This window comes from Echiichthys vipera, assembly GCF_963691815.1.
Source record: "Echiichthys vipera genome assembly, chromosome: 4".
NCBI classification, from domain to species: Eukaryota; Metazoa; Chordata; class Actinopteri; order Perciformes; family Trachinidae; genus Echiichthys; species Echiichthys vipera.
In genome coordinates, this window is record NC_139829.1 from 28,611,609 (window position 1) to 28,631,721 (window position 20,113).

Sequence of the window (20,113 nt, forward strand, 5' to 3'; positions counted from 1 at the left end):
AAGTGGAAGGGCCTGAACGTTAAGAAAACACTGACCAATAATTATGCCTCAGAAACAGTGGCTTAAAAATTACTGAAAAATTCAAAACTGTGCAAACTTTGGGCCAATACTCAAATCAAACTTAACCGTTTTACTTCTTTTCACTAGAGTTAAAACAAAATTAAAGATGGCTCAGTTCCAGTGAGTGTCCCAGATAGCTAGCATTCACAATACCAGGGTCTCCCTCAGGTAGAATGCAACTATGATCAACATTATTCAATGCACCTGTGCTTGCGCGACTACCATGTCAAAATGTTTGGCGTGAAAAATGTCTATTGAAGGCTTCATCAATATCCTAGGTGAAAAAAAAATCTGTCTAACCCTGCTCCTAGAGAGCTCCTGCCCTCCTCGTTTTAGATATCTCCCTACACTAACATACACACATACACACACACACACGCACTCACTCACACACAAGGAGATCATTCGAAAAAGGTGTTAGATTAGAGAGATGCTAACAACATGGTGGAGCAGTGTTGGACAACAATGAAAGTCTTAAGTGACACTATATAACAGAATAATGAATCCCTCATTAATTCAAATGAGTCGTTTGTCATTCCCGTCTTTCAGTCCCGGTTTTCATCACAGCTGGGTTTGCTGTGACCCGAAGGGTTTGATCGTGGTAGTCTGGTGCCGCTCAAAGAAAATAGAGCCTGTCTGATAGCTGGATGGCCGGCTCTGAGTGCAGGTACTGGCCCGCCAGGAAAGCCAGTTTGTGGGCATACTTGCACGGTGCTGGAACACGAATGGTGCCCGGCCAGTTCCAGTACAAATGGCACATCTTGAAAGTCAGCCTGGTGTAGGAAAAAAGCAACAATGTTAGATATGCTTTGGAACATTCAAAAGACTCATTTTCATTGGCTTGAAAACACCCAAACGGTGTGAAATAACAGCAAAAATTAACACTTTTTTCACAGCTTGTAGTTTGTGATGTTCAAAATATTCTGATCAGTTTTTCAGTCACTGTTGGCGACAGGTTTACTTGTGACTGCTGTTCCTCAAATGATGCAGTTTTCCATTTGGGATCCACTCAGGCTACATCCACACTTCCCTCTCAGCGAAAATACTCAAGTAAAAAAACAAGACCCTCAAACTTGTGCTTTAGGACAGTAATTGTAATTCAGAAGCAGTTAGCAGTAATAAAGGATTATCTTATGGACTGAACATGTTTGGTAGCTATAAAGCTCAGAAGCTTTTACAAAAATATATTTTTATTTTGACTTTTTAAGTTTAAATGTTTAAATGAATAACAAGAAATTATTTTTAAAAGTTTCAAATTCTTTTACCTAATATTTTATTCTATTACTTTTGATGATGTTTTTGTTTTCTGCTGTGGTATCATTTCAGTATGGAGGTATTTTATTTTAGGTACCAACGTCATAATACTGACAAACACTATGGCAGTAAAGTCTCTAATGACTGTTTTAATACCTGCATGAAAATGTGCAGTCTCGTGTTTAGATGTACTCATATGAATCTCATATCATCTACATGTTTTACATGTGTACCAGGAATGGTACAATACCTTTGCAAATGGTCTGGTGTGAGGTTTGCTGTGTTGTACAGAGAGACGTAGCGCGTAGGGAGTCCACAGCCCTGGCGAATGTGATGTGCCATCAGAAAGAAGTCCACCCTGAATGAAAAAAAAAAGGAGCCCAAACTTTAAATAGCCAACAGCAGATACAGTAAGTCTTTGATTATGTCCTCATCAAAGTGCACACATTTACTACTGTTACCAGGAGATGGTGTTGCAGCTCTTTTGATTTTCACTAAAAAAAATAAAAAGCAGCAACCCCCCTCCCACTATACCTGTGAGGCTGCTCAGACAACACTGAAACACTTCTTCTCTCTAGTCTTATTCATACATGAAGAATCTTTGCATGATATGAAGCTTATTTAAAGTTTAATAAGGAAACTCTTTATGCTCTCATTCCCAATGTGTCTTTCTCTTGCTTCTCCTCCTTCAGCTGACAATCGGTAAGTCATGTTAACCATTGACCATATAAAGATGAATGGCTAAACTGCTCCCCAAAGTGAAGTCAAAACATCTTGATTGCCCCTCTAATTAGTTATTTGAGGCAAGAAAACACGGTGAAACGCGAGTGACCGCTGTTTTCGTCTCGTGATTGGTAGAGCGGATGTGTGGAAGTCATTCTGTTGGCGTGGCTCCACCACCCGAGCCAAATTCCATACTTTGGTTGGCGCTGAGTTCCAAAAACAATCCCACAAACAAATTATCTTTTTCAACTAAACTGCTTGTGTAAAAGCCAATTGAAGCAGAGGGCAGGCCACCAGTGACCTAAGGCTGGATTCAGACTAAAAACAATACTGTGTCAAGAAACGCAGCCTTCACATTGATTTTAACAGGGACCACTATGTTTGCACATGGGCAAATGCAGAAGGATCTGGAAAGACTGAACAAACACAGGGTCATTTTGCAAAGGACTGACCAGTCTTTCTGAGTGAGGGTGTGATCCAGAATGGTTCCAGGGGGAGGAGTTCTAATGCTGTTTGCAGACCAGGCATAGAGGGTGGTGCTGATGCGCTTTTGGACAACAATGAACACTAGCTTGGGTTCATAGTTGGGGAAGGTCTCAAAGCATTTGATCAACTGGGGGATCTCATACTGCTCCACCATCTTCAGCTGACCATCTGCCACACCATCCCGATACACCACAATCTTCTCTGGCAAGTTGTGGTTCACCTGTAAAAAAGAACATGCACAAGTGCTGTCAGGTGTCGGTGTTTAAAAGAAATGATAAATTCTCATTGCAATGCACCATGTGGCGCAACAGTAGTTTTACCTAATTAACATCTAGATACAGATCCCATGTTAAACCCAGTTTAAATGGTTCATTAAACATCATCAGAGAGTCCATAGGTGCGTTTCCAGGGGCCATGCCCTCTCAAATGGCTGTTCACTCTCTGTGTTTCCACAAAAAAAAAGGCCCCAGAGGGATTTACAAGACTCCAGAGGTGACTTATCACTCTGAATGGGTGTCGATCGCTGATGATCAGTGATATAGCGGCGTGCCGTTCTTCCTCAAGAGAAATACAGAATAGTTGCAGTTTGATTTAAGGTGGCACGTATGATTCACAATGTCAACTTATGTACAAGTAACATGAAAGAAATCACTCCACCAGGCTGTCACCCACTTGCAGTGTGGTGTGTGTGTGCGCGTATGTGTGTGTAAATTGGAAGAGAGAGAGAGGGAGCATGGAGCAAAGGGCCGCAGGTCAGAATCCAATCCGGTCGCTGCAGCACTCATTTTAACAAACCTGTGCAAAGATGCGTGTGCACAGATAATCTTCTGCACTGTGTTCTACTACACCACTCAATAAAAGTGTCTGCTCTACTTTGCCGTGTTGTTGTGGCCTCAAGTACTACCACACGTGACATCCCACTAACAGCTACATCCAAAATGCAACAAGGCTTCTCTCAGGGGAGAAAAACAGGCCTGAGGCCGCTCAAACGGCCACTCGAGCAACTCACATGCAAATTAGGCGTTTCGGCGAGGGACATCCGCCTCATTCCGGGTATTCGACCCTAATGGAAACGCACCTCATGTTGATCACATCAGTGACTAGTCAGAAAGTTTTTAAAGGCCATTGCTCTGCTTAGTTATTGCATGCCAATCCTGCCTCCCAGTGGATATTTTATTAAGATACTAAACCAGCAGAGAGGAACAGAAGGCAAGGAAGGAAATGTCTCAGTCATCTGTGATTCCTGACCGAAGGGTAAGGTGGGGTTTAGAGAGAAGGGGAATTGAATTACAAGATATTTATGTGATGCACGTTTGCAGTACTTACCTCGTAGTACTTCTGCAGTGCAGCCAGTAAGCAAACTCTGAAGCCATTGATCAGCTCCTCAGTGGGTGTCTGGAAAGTTACTCTGGAGTACCAGCGGGTCAGAGAGCTGGACAAGAAAAAAGCAAATGCAATTCTATGAACATATAACCATCACCACAAGTGAATGTTGCAAGAGACATGGTGAAATACATGGTTATTCTCTATAACCTCATTTCCAAAATATAAAAAAAACCATAATGAAATGAAAACAGTACAAGACAACATTTCAAATGTTAAAACAGAAAATTGTGATGTTTTAAAATGATATTCTCATTTAGAATTTGATGCCAGCAAAATGTTTCAAAACAGTCTGGACTGAGTCATGTTTACCACTCTGTTGCATCACCTCTTTACAAACTGAGGAGACCAATTGTTGACCAATGTTTTTTCCATTCTTGCCTGATGTAGCTGCTCAACAGTCCCGGGTTTCCTTTCTTGTATATTATGTTTCATAATGACCCAAACATTTTCATTGGGTGACAATTCGGGACTACTGGCAGGCCAGTTTAGCACCAGGACTCTACTACGGCGCAATGCTGATGTAATACGTGCAGAATGTGGGTTGGCATTGTCTTGTTCACACAAGTACGGCCTTCGCTGAAAGCGACATCATCTACTTGGCAGCATATGTTGCTCTAAACCCTGTAAATGTATATTGCTCATTAATAATGGGGCCTTAATAAATGTGCAGGTTACCCACACCATGTGCACTAATGCATCCCCATAAAAACACAGATACTGGATTTGAACTCTGCGCTGATAACAAGCGGGGTGGTCCCTTTGCAATTTATTTGTGCCCCACATGAATTTAGGAAAAATTCAATCTAAAAAAGGTCCAATATGAAAAAAAAAGAAGAAGATGAGAAGCTTACCTGTTCACACTTGCGACAAATCCCATGACTGATTGACGCGCCTTGCTGGTGTCATGATGGACATCCACTCCCACCACCATCAAGTGTTTCTATATATGTGAGATAGAGGTTCATTATTTCCCCACTGAAGGCAGTAATGAATTAAAATGAATTAATGTTATAACATCTTATTTTTTCACATTAAACTTGAATGGCTGACTTGGAAATCAAGTGAGTTCAAATTATCTACTTGATCCCATTCCCACCGCTATTTAAAAATTGATTTTAACAGTTTTGCAAAGAAAGTTTAAACAATCACTCTCTCATTGTCCACAGGTACCTTTCCTTTCGGTGTTAAAACCGCTTTTATCGAATCACTCCTTAAAAAGACCACATAGACTGGTCTGTAGTGAGAGATAACAGAGCAATCTCCCGCCTGCCTTTTCTTAACAGTGTTTGAAAATTTCCAGTTTGGTTTTAGGGCCCGGAATAGTACAGAAACAGTTCTAGTCAAAGTTGTGAATGACCTCAGAATGAACACTGAAGAGAAAAAGCTCCCTGTTTCTTGTCCTCTTTGATGTCAGTGCTTTAACGGATACATTAGATCATAATATTCTTTTGAACAGTCTTGAATACAGGGTTGGTCTCTCTGGCACAGTTCTTAAATGGTTCCAGTCGTATTTAGCTGGTAAAGAATTCTCTGTGGCCATGGGTGACTAAGCCATGGGTGACACTCACACTGTTCATCTGTACCGTGCCCCGTGCTTTAGGGTACTTGTCCCCCCCTCCACTGGTCAAACGAACTAGAGTTTAGCCGTGAAACGTGCTTGGGCCCGGTACGGATAGACAGTGTGAGTACGCCCTTAACCTCTGATAAAACACAAGTGACATGTGGAGTCCTGCAGGGCTCTCTCTTCAGTTTATATATATACACACTATCACATGGTAATATTATAAGCAATTATTATTTTGGGCTGCAAGACATGATACTCACTAGAGGGACATTGACAGTCCACAGCTCTCCTCCTAACTTGCTGTTCATCTGTAGGAGTATCTTTTGGGCAACACTCTTCAACTTTTGTGCCTGGGAAATTGTGTGGACATTGATGGCCTGTGACACAAGTAACAAAAACCTTTACTTTTAACCGTGAGAAAAGACGTTTCAGAGGAATTTATTTATTTTCCTCAAATTCTAGACCAGCCATGTACAACCACATGGACAAGCATTACAAACCTGGGATGGGATGGGACTATTCACACAGCAGAGCTTCTTGATGGCACTGTAGAGATCTTCTCTGTTGCCGACCAAGATGCACACTACGAGTTGCATATTGGGCTGTAAACAGATAGGAAAAGGAGTGTATAACAGGAAGAACTTCAGTTCAGTGGTTCCACCCACAGTCATCATTTTAACATGGTATGTGCAGCTCTTTAAATGTCTTTGTGCACCGCATTCAGTCGTAATGACAAAGAAAGATGGCTCATGATTTTCCACTCTTAATTCTAAATCATTGGCAGTAATGTAAATACAGTTTGTAGTAAATGGTATGATACATCTACAATAATTTAGGTTTGTCAGTGACAGTTGCTTAAGGCTACCAGACCAAATGTATGTATAGTGTCAAAAAACAAAATCATCTCAGGAGGTTATCTCAGGATACTTTCCATATAGAGTAAGTCCAGACCACAACATGATTATTGCTTGATTTAGCAGTCTTGTTTCTCTGTCTTGTAGAAATCACTGTTACAGAGTTAAAACTAGCACAACTGCTAACACCACCTATGTTTTCCATTCTTTTAAGGTGAAATATCTAGTAGTAATTGGCTTCAACTCCATCTTCACTTCTTGAAGTTATGTTTTTTTAACTTAACATCCTCCTCCGTTTCCTACACCTGGTGATACTTGGGCATCACCAACATAACATGATTTCTCAGTTATTGATTACAGGAAGTGAATGAATCATTCTTTTAATGAGGCAGCAAGCAGGCAAGGCTACAATACGCTATTGGTTTCTTAAAAGCATGCAAGCAGAGCATGACAAACATTTGATGGACATGCTCAGCATGTGTGATGTGGGACAAGCTTGGTCAATGATTCATTAAACATGAGTAGTATTAAACTACTTGTTAGGCTAATCTAAATCTTTGTTTTATGTCATACCTCACTGGTCAACTGAGAGTGAATGCTCTTGACATAAGTCTCAGTGCGATCATCTCTCAGCTCCACACGAATGGGTCGCTCCAGTCGCAGTCCAATAGGTCCCGCCACCTTGTTAAAGGTGGAAACCAGCGCTTCAGCCTGCTCTGCACAGCGGCGAGGATAGAAGATGGCCCAGATGTTCAATGGGATCTAAGAGTGAGATGGCTCAGTTGATGAGGAAATAAAGTAATACAGTAGCTATTCTTTGGGCCAAAGCAAAATTAACAAAGGATTAGGAAAAAAACATTCTTGAATTCATCGCAATTATCTCTTAAAGGTTATGTCTTGATGGAGAAGGTCAGTACCTGGAAATCTAAAACCCTATTCTCTGCTATATGATTGGGTAACATATTTGTAAAAATTTTCTATAGCAGCACCATTTCAAGGGTCTTTCAACGACACTGGGCTGAACCAATTGGATTGTGGACCGTAACTAATGTAAAACGTGTGCCTCGTGTTTACGTTCCTTATGGCTGAATCTTAACAGACGTAAACAGTCGGAGTTATCTTATTAAAAAATACTGTATATGCATCATTAATGATTAGAACTGCTACATCATCTTACTAAATGCAATAAACTTGCTGTCTCTATATTGTGCAGCCAGAGTCTGGGACAAGCGAACATTATAGATCCAACACCCCGAGACATTGCCACTGTTTAGCAGTCTGTTAATGGCCATTAGAAAGCACATTCGGTGGCAACAGCAAATACTATATCCGTTTCTCAATCTGCGTCTGTACTTGTGTTCCGGTGAAACGTCATCAGTTGCAGCCCAAGTACTGTTCCAATTTATTAGTCTGCATCTCACCAGCCAGGTATCCCAGAATGCATTTCATTTTAACGGCCGTACTACATCCTAAGCCCACAAGTCCGAACCTGGAATACTTGGTATTTAGAATCTGCTTATGTTTTAAAAGTAGCAAGTAGTCACACAGAGAAAAAAAATGAAATAATGAATAGAGATGGCTAACCATTTTATAAATCACTTCGAAGAGCTCCAAATCATGAGGTGCCTTAAGATTTACAAACCTAGTGGTTACACACGGATGTCTGAGAGGATGACATATAGCAACTCAAGCCACCATCACTGCAGACAGTTTGGGAATGAATCCTACACAGAACACAAGTACATCAACTGTGAAAAAGTCACAGACTGAACAATGTTGTTGCCCATCTTCCTCAACCTTCAGTTGACATCACAACAAAGTTATATTCTTCAAAATGAGAAGGCAGCACTATATATTTGTCTCCCACACTCACAGAGCTGATTGAAGCATCCCTAACAACCTCTCTGGACCAGGATACATCAGCTCCAGTGGTAAAGGATGATGACTGTAGGCAGATGGTTTCATATGGAAGAGTTCTACCCTTAGTCTGCAAGAGAGGAAACCAATACATAATATACTGTCAAAACAAAAGCAAGAAAATAATGGCCAAGGAACACACTGAGTATTAAAGGACTCATCAACACAGAATTCTAGTGTCTTCCTACCTGTACCTATATACGACCTGCCTCACCACTGAGCACCTATTTGTCATTTGACTCCTCCTTTGACAGTTTGCCATGTAGGCTGGCATAAAAATGTGGAATGTAGCTAAAATCCAGTCAGAATTGACTGTATTGCTAGACTGAAAATAACAGCTATGATGCTTGACAAACATTGCACTGAGGGGAGAAAAAGGCCACAGGATCCTTTCATCACTGTCTTGGCCTGTGAGATATCTGAGTAGCATTGCAATATATATATATTGTAAAGTGTTTCTTTTATGTAACACATAATCTTGGAATTAAATATAGAAACTTGACAAACTCTTAAGAGTAGAGGTTCACCATTATGATTTCTTTGTCAATGTCCAGTCCCCATCGGCTGAGCTCCTTCAGGCTCTCCGCGTTGGTGCTGATGTTCTTCAGAAGCTGTCTTATTGAGTGGGTATGCTGCTCACCACTCACGTTGATGTGCATGGTCAGGTCCTACAACACACGACACAGACACTAACCCAGCTTTCTTCCATAAGTTCTTTTATTACCATTCTTTTAATACAAAAAAAGACGTGCATCTCTGAGATGACAGTCGTTTATACGTTATAAATCATTTACACTTTGCATTTAATTTCATATATCTTAGGGCTTGGAAAGTGTGGAAGGTAGTGTCTACCTTGAAATATGATAAACATGATACTGAATTATTGCCCAGACCAATCGGAATTGAGTATTCAACAAAGCTGAGTAATATAAGACTTATTTGTCAAGGCCCTGTTTACACCCAGTCCTTAAAGCTGAAGTTGGTAACTTTCAGTAAAATATATATATTTTTTCGATTTTTGTAGCACAAGACAGACGACGTGTGAAAAAATAATGTCTCTACTTCTCTGTCTGCTGGTGATGCCATCTGCCAGATCCACTGTGCCTGACCGACAACCAACCAGAGCAGCAGAGTTTCTGACACAGGGTCAATAACTGCTCTCTGCTGCTAATATGACTCAATATTCTCTTACTGTATTTTAGGGCTGGACCTGAATATTCACCGTTGATTAGTACCGAATGTTAGGAGCTCAAGAAAATGTTAATGCCGGACAGCTGGATTGATATACATAAAACGTTTTGAGAAACATATTTTCTTGTACCGTTTAGCTGTAAAATGAAAGTTTGTCAGGCTGGCCGATTGGGCCATTTTGTTTTGACTTTGTTTCGTCAAAAACCTATTTTACAGCTAAACTGTACACTGAAATATGTTTCTGAAAACACTGTGTGACAGTCAGAGTTCACAGCTGTCATTGACACAGCATCAAAAACTCTGCTGATCTGATTTTTTTTTTCTTCAGGCGTGATGAAACTAGCAGATGCGATTAGCAGCACACAGAGGGCTCCGGGAGCAGACAGGAACAGCAGATGGACTTAGAGATACATTACTTTTTCACAGATTATCTTTCTTATTGTGCCATCAGGATATAGTGACAGTTACAGGAAATATGGGGAAAAAAAGTTACTGAGTTCAGTTTTGACAAATGGATTTTGAGTCCAAGGTGAAGCCTTACCTATTGTCTTTTATATTATAAATACAAAGTTTAATCTTTACATCTGCTTGATGCCGCGCTGCTCCAGGAGATTAAAAAGATAGAAGACAGTCTCTGAAAGGAAGAACTTAAACTTACCTTCATAGCTCTGAAGTCCTTCCTCATTTTTTCTGGAATTCCCGTCATGAAGGAAAGCTCTGGTACTAAAATGATCTCTCTAGTAAGGATTTGCTGCAACAAACCAATGTATTAAAATGATTTACATAGTTAAGTGCTTACTGCTCATATACTACATCTGATACTAGTCCCAATATGTATCATTATGCTTTGATAGAGTAATGTGCAACCTACAGTATTCAATCACATATGGAACAAGCATAACTGCTGCCTGAGTAGGTTGATTAAGCATAAGCAGAGGCCATCTCACATGGGGAAATATAGGACAGCTTGATATGACAAACTTAATGCAGCTGTTGCAAAACAAATTGGTTTTATTCCGTGTGTTTCAAATCCAGATATGTCGAAGAAAATGCTTATTGTAGCCACAAGGTGGCATTCTGATGCAATAATGCAGGCCATGTTAGCCGAGGGGTCAACTGTAATGGTAAAATAACTGATATTTAATAGAGCCTGTACCTTTTCTCCTGGCTTGGCCCTCTCCTTTGGCTGATGCATGAGCAGAGGTTGGTCCATCTCTTTGATTGTAATCCCATAGTTCTTACTGTTAAATAGTAATTACAATTTAACCACTTCTTTATTAAGACTTGTACTACTGATCTGAATTACATTAAATGCCACCATTTCAATGCAAAAATACACCTGCTATACTTATATTCAGCTTTGAAGAGCATGTACATAGACAGAGCAGCCTTACCTGTAGTATTCAGCAAAGGTGGTTTTTGAGCCATCCCTCAAAGTGAAGGAGTCTTTGGGGGACTTGTTCCACTCAATGGCATCGATGCGGTAGGTGCGGTTGTTGTAGCGGGTGATGACGATGCTGCCAATGAGCTCTTTGGTGCATTCGTCTCTGAAGTTCTCTCTGCTCTGTTGGTATAGCACGTTCCTGGCAGACAGCAGGGGCCAGAGGTCATAGTTTTGCTATTTTCAGTTAAAACAAAGACCACATGCCTCGTTTTGGCCTTCCATTTAAATTGAAAAGGCAAAGCTAGGGCAAGATTATTTCTGTTTATAAATAATCTATAGATGCAATACGTCTGTTGCATTTGGCAAATGGTTGCCCTCTAACTCACCTCTTAATCTAACCACATTTCCAGATGTAAAGGTTTTAGTGGTCAAGGGAATTTTCAGTTGTGTCTCAGAGGACAGACATACCAAGAACATCTTATCTTAAAACCTGGTATTTAAATATTTATGACTATATCACAGAATATGACATTTATATAGCTCGGCGTGGCATATTCAATCTTTAAACTTGTATGAGCATGTCTACAGACATACAGAAAAACATGAATAAATGATGGAACACTTGATTTTATTATTAAAGACGATGTGATTCCTGTTGATCCCTTCCCTGTAGCTTTGACAACTGGGTATGTAACGCTTTATGAAGATAAAAGCACAAGACCCCATACTATTTTACAATGAATTATCATCCAGCTTGAGTTATGAAGCTGTGAACTTTCTGCTGTTTGCATGCTTCTGTTAAATTGCTGTGTGAACTTACATGATATTCAGCACAGAGTCATTCCGCAGGACTTTGTGAGACACATCCACATTCAGGTACAGGCCTCCATCTGTGCGCTTGATACAGGTTGAATAACCCGGCCACACTTGCAGTCTACAAAAACAGACAAACAGGATAATGAATGGACTACTGTTTCCATGATAATAGCTGGCATCTGCCCTTAAAATACAACTCCGTACTAACCGATGTTTTCCAAGAATGACTGCACTTTCTGGATCATAATGATTTCGACCCACCAGTTTCAGCCCGATGATTTTCATTACCCTTGAAAAACAATAACACTGAGTCATGTCCTGTCATTTGACCATCCCATGGTAACATTTGATGGTAGCATTATTCGTAAAACAATTATGGTTGCTTGGGTTATTTCATTAAAGGGCTTTTATGAATACAAGGAAAAATGTTCCATTTTCTAAAGCAGTCTGGCTGTGTCAAACAAATCAGAAAGAACATACATTCAGGGCACTTAGTGGCCACATTCAGACATACCGATGGGAAAAAATAGGACATTAACTTTGTCAAAACACAAATGACCTAAAAACTGACACAGCTATGGACTGACTGAATGATTGCTTTATTGAAAGTAAGAAACTACAAACTAAAAAAACCCTGAGGGGATCAGAAATAGCAACAGCTGTCAAAGCATTTGATTAAAAACCCTACATGTCAGCTTCATGGAGGCACTAGGGGAATAGTCAGTGGGTCACCAAAGTCATTAGAATATGAAGGTTTATATTTTTTTTTGTGGCAATCCATCGAATATTTCACATCTGAACCCGAGTGGTGGACTGACCAGTCTTCACTGCCATCCCTAGAGCCATGCTGCTAGCTAAAATGTGAAAACACATCTTGAAATGAAAAAGGTAAGCCATTTATGCAAGATGTTGTTCCCCATGAATACATAATCTCCTCCTCCGAAAAAGAAATAAAAAGTAAGAAATTGCGCGCAGAAACAATATCCCAAACTGTATTGAAATGACCCCATTTTTCTTTTAAATTCTTAACCTGATTATCTTATATGTCAGCAGTGTGAATGGTATGTTGTTATCTTAGTAAAACACCAGCTATTTGCATATCGATACAGTTGTGTGAACTGAAGTGGTCAGTCTCTGATTTATCAGTGTAGATGCCTTGCAGATTTGAATACCTCCTGAGCACCACATTGTAGAAGGGGATGCATAGATCCGAGTTTGGTGGCAAAATCTTCGTCATCTGGATTCGTATTTGTATTTCCTCATTATCGGTCCGTCTCAAACTCTTGAGAGCAACCACCTGCATGTCATTAAAAAATTACGAAAGACAAGCAAAAAAATAGAGAAAAGAATCCAGTTTTATGTTCAGCAATGTGACTGAATTTGCACTGTATTGTTCTGAATAATAAATATTAAATACATATAAACTGAGAAACTCCTTTTCGTTATTTTTTTTTAATTCTGCGTACACAATCTAAATCAACTAACGATTACAACCTGACAAGCTTAACACACCTTAGTCAAATAGCTACATAAGTAATACATTAATACATGAACTGTGGTACTTACGTCATTCAACTTAACAGGCAGGAAGAGTATGGAGCCATCAAAAGCTACCACTTCCCCTGTGGCCGAGCGGTGATCTTTCATCATGCCAAAGCGCATATCCATTGATTCAACATTTGGACTGAAAGAAAATATCGAGCATACTTGTGACTTCAAAGAATACATACAGCACCAGTATTTTCTGGCAATATTAATTTAACAAACAATTGCTTTGGAACAGTCTTGCACTAAGCACGTATTCTCTGGAATTTTAACAGTATTGCTTCATTGTAATTTTAGCTTTTGTAATACATATCCAGTTTTGTTTTACATCATGGTTCAAAAATAAATTAAGTTTTAAGAGCTGAACAAATTCTGGGTTCAATGGAAAACGTGGCAAAAACTTCATATTCAATTTTTATGAATTTCCACCAGTCATTTTTGCTAAATAGTTGCTAAATAAATAATTGATATGATACTTACGTGAATGTAACATGGTACTGATAAACAGCTTCATTTTTGCAACAAATGGGGATGTGGTTTGAGCCAATCGTTATAGGAGTTCCTTTAGTTCCCGCCTTATTAGGTGGCTCACTGACCAGACGAGAATACACATGCACAGTAGGATCATTTCAGCACAAGATACACAAACAGTTACTTTGTGGTTGTTCTATAATGTGTTTCGCAAAGCTTAAGTGAATTGTAACCCTGACTGACACAAGCCGATCTCACAGAACTAGCATTGATAAAGGCTGACTGATTAAATGCATTGTCATGTCGCATCTAAAAAATGTTGCACTTGAACACACCAAAAAGACCAGTCAAAGGCCACCATACACACTGTACGCTCTGTGCATCTTTATTAATAATCTTTATTAGTAACATATTACTGATGTATACATACCAGACGGCCTCCATTTTCATCTCCCTCTGTGCCAGTGCGGCAGCAGAAAGCTCCTGCATCTCTCGAATGACGGGTACTGGCGACAAGGTTCCTTCAGATATTTGCATAATTAAATATTGTCCTTTCTCATAAGTTTTTGTTACTCATTTTCCCATATCAACTGAATATTACAATGACATTAATAGAGGCTAAATATCTACTTTTTTGCACTTTTCAAAGTTTCCCTACCTGTGTGGGAAGTCTGAGAGTGTAGGGCTGCTTGTTGTCCAAGAGCTGGAGAAAAAGACTCTGCGTGGCCTGGAGAAAAAGGAGGGAGAGCGCGTCCTCTTCCTACTCCAAGAGGAGACATCACTGCTCTTCCAAGCCCCACCATCATATGAGGGGACAAACCTTGGCCACGGAAACTGGAAAGGATCACATTTCTTAGCAAGGGTTGCATATTAGTTGTTTTTTTAATGCCAACATAGGTTGCAATAATTCAGTATCACTGATTGTTCTAATTTTTATTATGAAACCTTCTGCAAAATATTTGTACGAGCTACATTGCTCTTTAGGAAAGTGAAATTCCTGTGTAAAATCATCCCAGGGCCTTTTAGGCATGATAAACTGATAAACCGGTGGCTTATTGTTTTGAATCTGGACATTGAGACACCGATCGACACGCTTAGGCAGAGGGATTACCGTGTCTGCCACAAACCACAACGTTTACATGTTTTGCTGGAATAAATCATTGATGGGCTTCTTCCTTCTGGATTGTATTTGGTAATCAACTTGAACGGAGCCGCTAGTACAGGGGCCCGTAGGTAAGTCTTTCAAAACACTCTTAATACACTCCGTGTTCACATATTATGCTTCGGTTAATGTGTCAGGACTCTTTTCATGCTACTGCAGATGTTTGGGGTTATTTGGAGCAATATATGTGGTCAAAAAAGACGTTTTAATGCGACCAACTCCACAAACTACTACAGCACCTCAGTTGTGCTAAGGTCACGCCAAACGCAAACGCATTGTTGCCTTGTGCAAGTTTGACTGCAGGACCATTTGTTTACCAACAATGTTTCCCCCCCCCCATCATAAACCATGGCCCAAATAACCACTACTGTTGCTTTGCACCTGTTGTGGAAGTCCCAGATATGTCGGATAACAAAACTAGGTCAGGTTAGGTTCTTTATTGTCCCCAAGGGATAATAGTTTTCACACACGTCAGTTCTCTTTTCCATGGCAGCATAAAGAAAAAAGGCACAACACGTGGACATCTTATACAGATAACACACCCTCTCCAGTGTTTCCCCTACCATTATATTAGGGGGGCGCTGTACCCCCCACCCCCCTTGAATGTCAAGTTAATTTTATTGAATTGTATTTTCTGAAAAGCGTCAGACCCCAACAGGAGTCATTTAAGGATCCCTTTCCAGCTCTATACCATGTCCTTTTAGTAAATAAACAGCCTTATGTTATTTATCTTATTTGCACAATGGCATGTAAATTCTGTCTCTACATGGTCGCATGTTTGAAATTCTCAGAAAACTCAGACAGCCTTGGAGATGTACTTGTTTAAAGACAGTTTGTGAAATTGTTTGAGGCTCCACTCCTAACGAGAAAAACGCAACTGAAACTTATCCGTTATTATTTAATTTGAGAAGATGATTCACTCAAACCAGTAAAACAGAATTAAACTCGGCCAGATTCTTTATTTAGTTCACTTTTAGGCTGTGCTTGAAACCGAAAGGTGATTTTTGATTTTACTTTGGACTGTTTGTCGGAGAATGTTATTTGGACATTTTGGACAATTATTTAAAATACATTTTCTGATGCTGAGGGAAGCTCATTGTGCAATACACTGATTTAAACTGAGTTTGGACTGTGGCTCTGATTATTGCTTGTATAATTGTGATCCTTCTGTCTGGTGATTTGTAACACCTTTTAACACCGATTCATTTATCCGTGCGGGGATTGACCTTTCAATACCAACCTAACCATTAAATTGTCTGATTAAACACTGACTGGCACGCTGAGAAAAGAACATTCAGGCAATCCGCTACAGTGGAAACACATGAAAACCATGACTCCTTTAATTGTTTTTGTCATTGCCCCACCTTCAAACGCTGTAAACCTGGGGGAAACACTGCTCTCCCCACAAATGACAAATAGACCCTCTTCCCACATTTCCACAGAACAAAATATAAACAGCACATACACAACCCATGATGTACATATTTTTGTTTAGCACTGCGTTCACTGAGGGGACAAAATTTCTTTTAAAATTAGCTTTCCTCCAGTCTAACACCCTGTATCTGCGGCCAGATGGGAGTAGTGTGGGTTCAGGGTGTGATCCGGGCTGCTGACTCACTGACACACGTGCGGGGCGTATGATAGCAAGGTAATTTGTTTCTGTGAGGCTGTGGGTGGAAAGGTTGATTATCTTAGCTGCTGTGTGTGTGTGTGATTTTGAGAAGTTTGTTTCTGCTGGTGACAGTTAGCAGGGTGAAGAAGCAGAGGGAACAGTTCGTGAGGATAGGTTGGATGACGCTGCAATGTTATTAAACTGCAATAAGAAAGCAAAAGGATGTTGAAATGACAAGCAAACAACTATTGAAAAGCTTGTTTTCTGAGTTCAGATGGATTAGGGCTATGCTATGCAGGAGAATCTCAATGCTTGATTACCTACCTGCCCAGCACATAATATCAGTTAATATACGAGTTAAACGTAAGTGCATGTTGTCTTTTTCAGAAAACCATTTGCCCCCATACAAATACTTGTGAGTGCAGCATCGGTACTCCACACATGCAACTCTCAGAGATGAGAAGAAAGTACACTCAGCTATTTCAGGGCTCTTGACTATCTTCACTATCGTCCTGATAGCTAAGATCAACTCTGGTGGTCTTGTTGGAGCCGGAACGCGCAGCTGCCCGTTAAAATCAAACCAGGCCACTGCCTCTGCAGTACGTCTCAGAGCAATCTGTGTGTCTGGTGACTAGATGTTGATTTAACTTCATGTTCATTTTTGGAGAATGTTGTTTGCCTGTTATTATACTGACAGAGGTTTCTATTATTTAGTGTATGTTATTTAACACACTGAAACTCCGCTTCTGCCTACCTGCTGCCTCTGCCCATCACCTCCTCTAGATGGCCGATGCTTTCTGGGCTGCTGATGACACCTACTGGGGCACCTTGCAGCTTCACATCACCCAAATCTCCAGCTGCTCCTCTTCCTACAACAAAATGTAACAACTCAGTACACAACAACATGACACCAGATTTGCTGGCAACGCTCCCAGTCTCAGATGAACAAGTCACTCGCTGCCTGCTATTAGTAAACGGGTGTCTCAGTTTTGGAAAGAAACTACAGATGCAGATTGTGAAATTCTGGGCTGATGTTTAAAATGACAATTTGGCAGATAGCAAATTGACAGCAGTACCAATTTTTCACTTTTATTTATTCTCCCTTTTGTGACAGGGAAATAGAGAAAGCTTCATTATACAGATAAAGCCATCTAGATTAGCCCCTCCAGACCAGAAGCCGTTCAGCTTCAGCCAGATGCCTCCCTCCCGTTGTCCCCCTCCAACCCTTGTGTCTGTGTGTGTTTGAAAGGCTTTTACTTTTATGAGTAACTGTCATTTAGGAGCCTCTACTTCCTCACCAGAGAGAATAGCGTTCCTTAGTTAAGTTTCGTTTTGTCATCGCCTGCCGAGAGTAAGCGTTGGAAAGCAGTGCGCATCATCTTGTGTATTGAGTTCTTGACTGACAGTAAGTGTTTGCTTCTTTGTTATTCCTTTATTGTAAGTTTAATAACGCTCCTGTACGTGCCAGTTTGATGTTTAATATTTGCTAGTGCGGCATGAAGCTAAGTTAACGTAGCTCTTTCTCAGCTTCTGTGTAGTTGATGATGGCTCTTCACGTGAGAGAGGAATGCCCGTCACGTATTTATATTGACATTAGGTAGTGCATTAAATTACCTGCGAGTGGAGCCGTCGTGCTTGTTTCTGCCTAATATAAACTGTGCAGCATTCAGCCATTTTGTTATCCGAGGATATTCCGTGCGTAATTTAGGTTTCCATTTTCCATTAGAGAGATAATTGGAAGTATTTGTTTATGCTGAGATACATTGTTTGAGTTGATTGTGTACTATATTGTATAGTGAATTGTTTGTAATTTGTATACAGTCTTTCAATATTTTTGTAATATTTATTCATGACTAATGGTGATTATTTTGTTCTAGACTGATGACGATACCAAATATTTGAGAATTGGAGATAAATGCGTCTGGAACAGCCTAAGAAGAAATAACATCTCCTCCTCTTCATTCCTGTGTCCTTATCGACACGCCATTTCTGTTTACTGTTAGCCCTATTCGAGTTAGCGCTACTTCGTTACCTCCAAAACAGTCTGCATCTCAGGTGCTACCCGTGAGTATATAAAGCTCTCTGGAGACACTTAATATACAGTCTATTTGAGTCTATTGGACAACCAATGTGTTTATGATTAAATTGTTTTTAAGAGCACGAAATTCTTCATAGATCTTGCCTCTTAATTTGCACAATTTCATGCACATTTAAGAAACAAGCTTTAATATATACGCCATTATTGGCCTCAACACTTGTGTGTTGTTCCCTCTAAAATCCAGGTTTTTAATACAGACCCACTGGTGGTGTTCCTCTTCCCCATGCGGTCATTGAGGGCTCAATGCCCATTCCTCTGAACATTGAGATAAGTGTTGATCCTTGACCCTGGGTGGGCATGTCAACCTGCAAGCAGACAAAAACCGTATCAGCTTTTAATACAGGAAAATAATATTTAGAAAAGATGCCAATTGTATGTGCATAACGACACATTTTTGTTCCAACCTGTTTTGTTGTCAAAGCAGAGGTCTCCTCCGTTAGGTCTCGTGTCATGGTTTCACGTGGAGGCGTCTGTCCATGCTGCGGCTCCAGACTAGGCAGGACTGCACCTCTTGCCACCCCTGCTTCTGGTTCAGCTGCTGGAAAGACCAGCCCTCTGGCTCGGCCAACCACAGGTCCAGTAAATGGTAGAGGTTCGGTAAAGTGTTGAATTACTCCACGTCCTTGTGGGGTGTAACCAGGAGTGGAGAAACCTCTGGCTCGTCCTATACCAGGCCCTTCTGTAGAGGGCAGCAGCCCTCTACAACGTCCTACAGCCGGCTCCTGAGGCTGTAATCCTGCTCTGCTTCCCAGCCAAGGGACGCCCGTCATACCTCTGAGATCAGGAGGAGGCTTCTTTTGATCCATTTGGTCAACTTCTGCTATAACCAGTTGGCAGAACAATAAGTATACTGCAGGGAGACACCCATAGGATAAAAGTTAGCAACATGTCTCTTCCCTTGTTGCAGAATCTTATGTCACTGTAACTGCGCATTTTATCACAGATGAGTGAAAGTCAGCGTCTTATGTGCTCCTAATGAGAGCAGCATTGTTCATTGTTCAACCATATCGTGAGTTGAGTGTATCAATAGGTTATAGGAGGTTCCCCAGGAGTTATTTTTTTAAATACACAATGCGCCTCATACAATCAGACTTCAAGAATATCCCTTTGAGCTTTTAAAATTACACAACATGACAACAACAGACACAGAAAGTCTAGCTTCTCAGATGCTGTCATTTGACTTTTCACCTGAGCGGTTTATGAGGTTTTACAAAAAGGTATCATTGTAATCATTGAACATCGAAACATAGTCGTACACACATCGACACCTATTCTGCGTTATAATGTTTGGTTCAGGAGATATGACACAAAATATATTATTCTTTTACGGCAGAAAGTAAAATGGCCACGAGGCGTTTCTGCAATGGCACAATTTCTGAACATGTTCAGGTTCAAGTGAACAAATGTTCATGCTTTTATAACATTAACATATCACCGGTAATTTGGTACGTGACTCCCGGACGGTTATTCCTGTCTGTCGAATGCACCCAAAAAAAGCAACACTTAATTAATATTACCATTATTTAATAAAGTAACGTTAATTTATATGCAATGACACTATAACAGCAACTGTAGAATATGACAGGGATA

At 40.4% G+C, this 20,113-nt stretch overlaps 1 protein-coding gene across 1 annotated transcript; it reads right to left on the reverse strand.

Annotated features, from left to right (window-relative positions):
• Window positions 1-676: 676 nt before the first annotated feature.
• Window positions 677-19,329, reverse strand: piwil2 (piwi-like RNA-mediated gene silencing 2; the record flags this gene model as incomplete). Its single annotated transcript, XM_083912805.1, has 23 exons — window positions 677-833; window positions 1,565-1,672; window positions 2,490-2,743; window positions 3,850-3,955; window positions 4,761-4,849; window positions 5,734-5,850; window positions 5,974-6,075; window positions 6,901-7,089; window positions 8,201-8,314; window positions 8,772-8,912; window positions 10,094-10,186; window positions 10,592-10,676; window positions 10,830-11,018; window positions 11,640-11,753; window positions 11,844-11,924; window positions 12,808-12,932; window positions 13,202-13,319; window positions 13,661-13,771; window positions 14,082-14,172; window positions 14,310-14,485; window positions 17,180-17,290; window positions 18,719-18,828; window positions 18,928-19,329. The coding sequence occupies 23 exons, from the start codon at window positions 19,327-19,329 to the stop codon at window positions 677-679; spliced, it is 3,183 nt and encodes a 1,060-aa protein (XP_083768931.1).
• Between the last annotated feature and the right edge of the window lie 784 nt (window positions 19,330-20,113).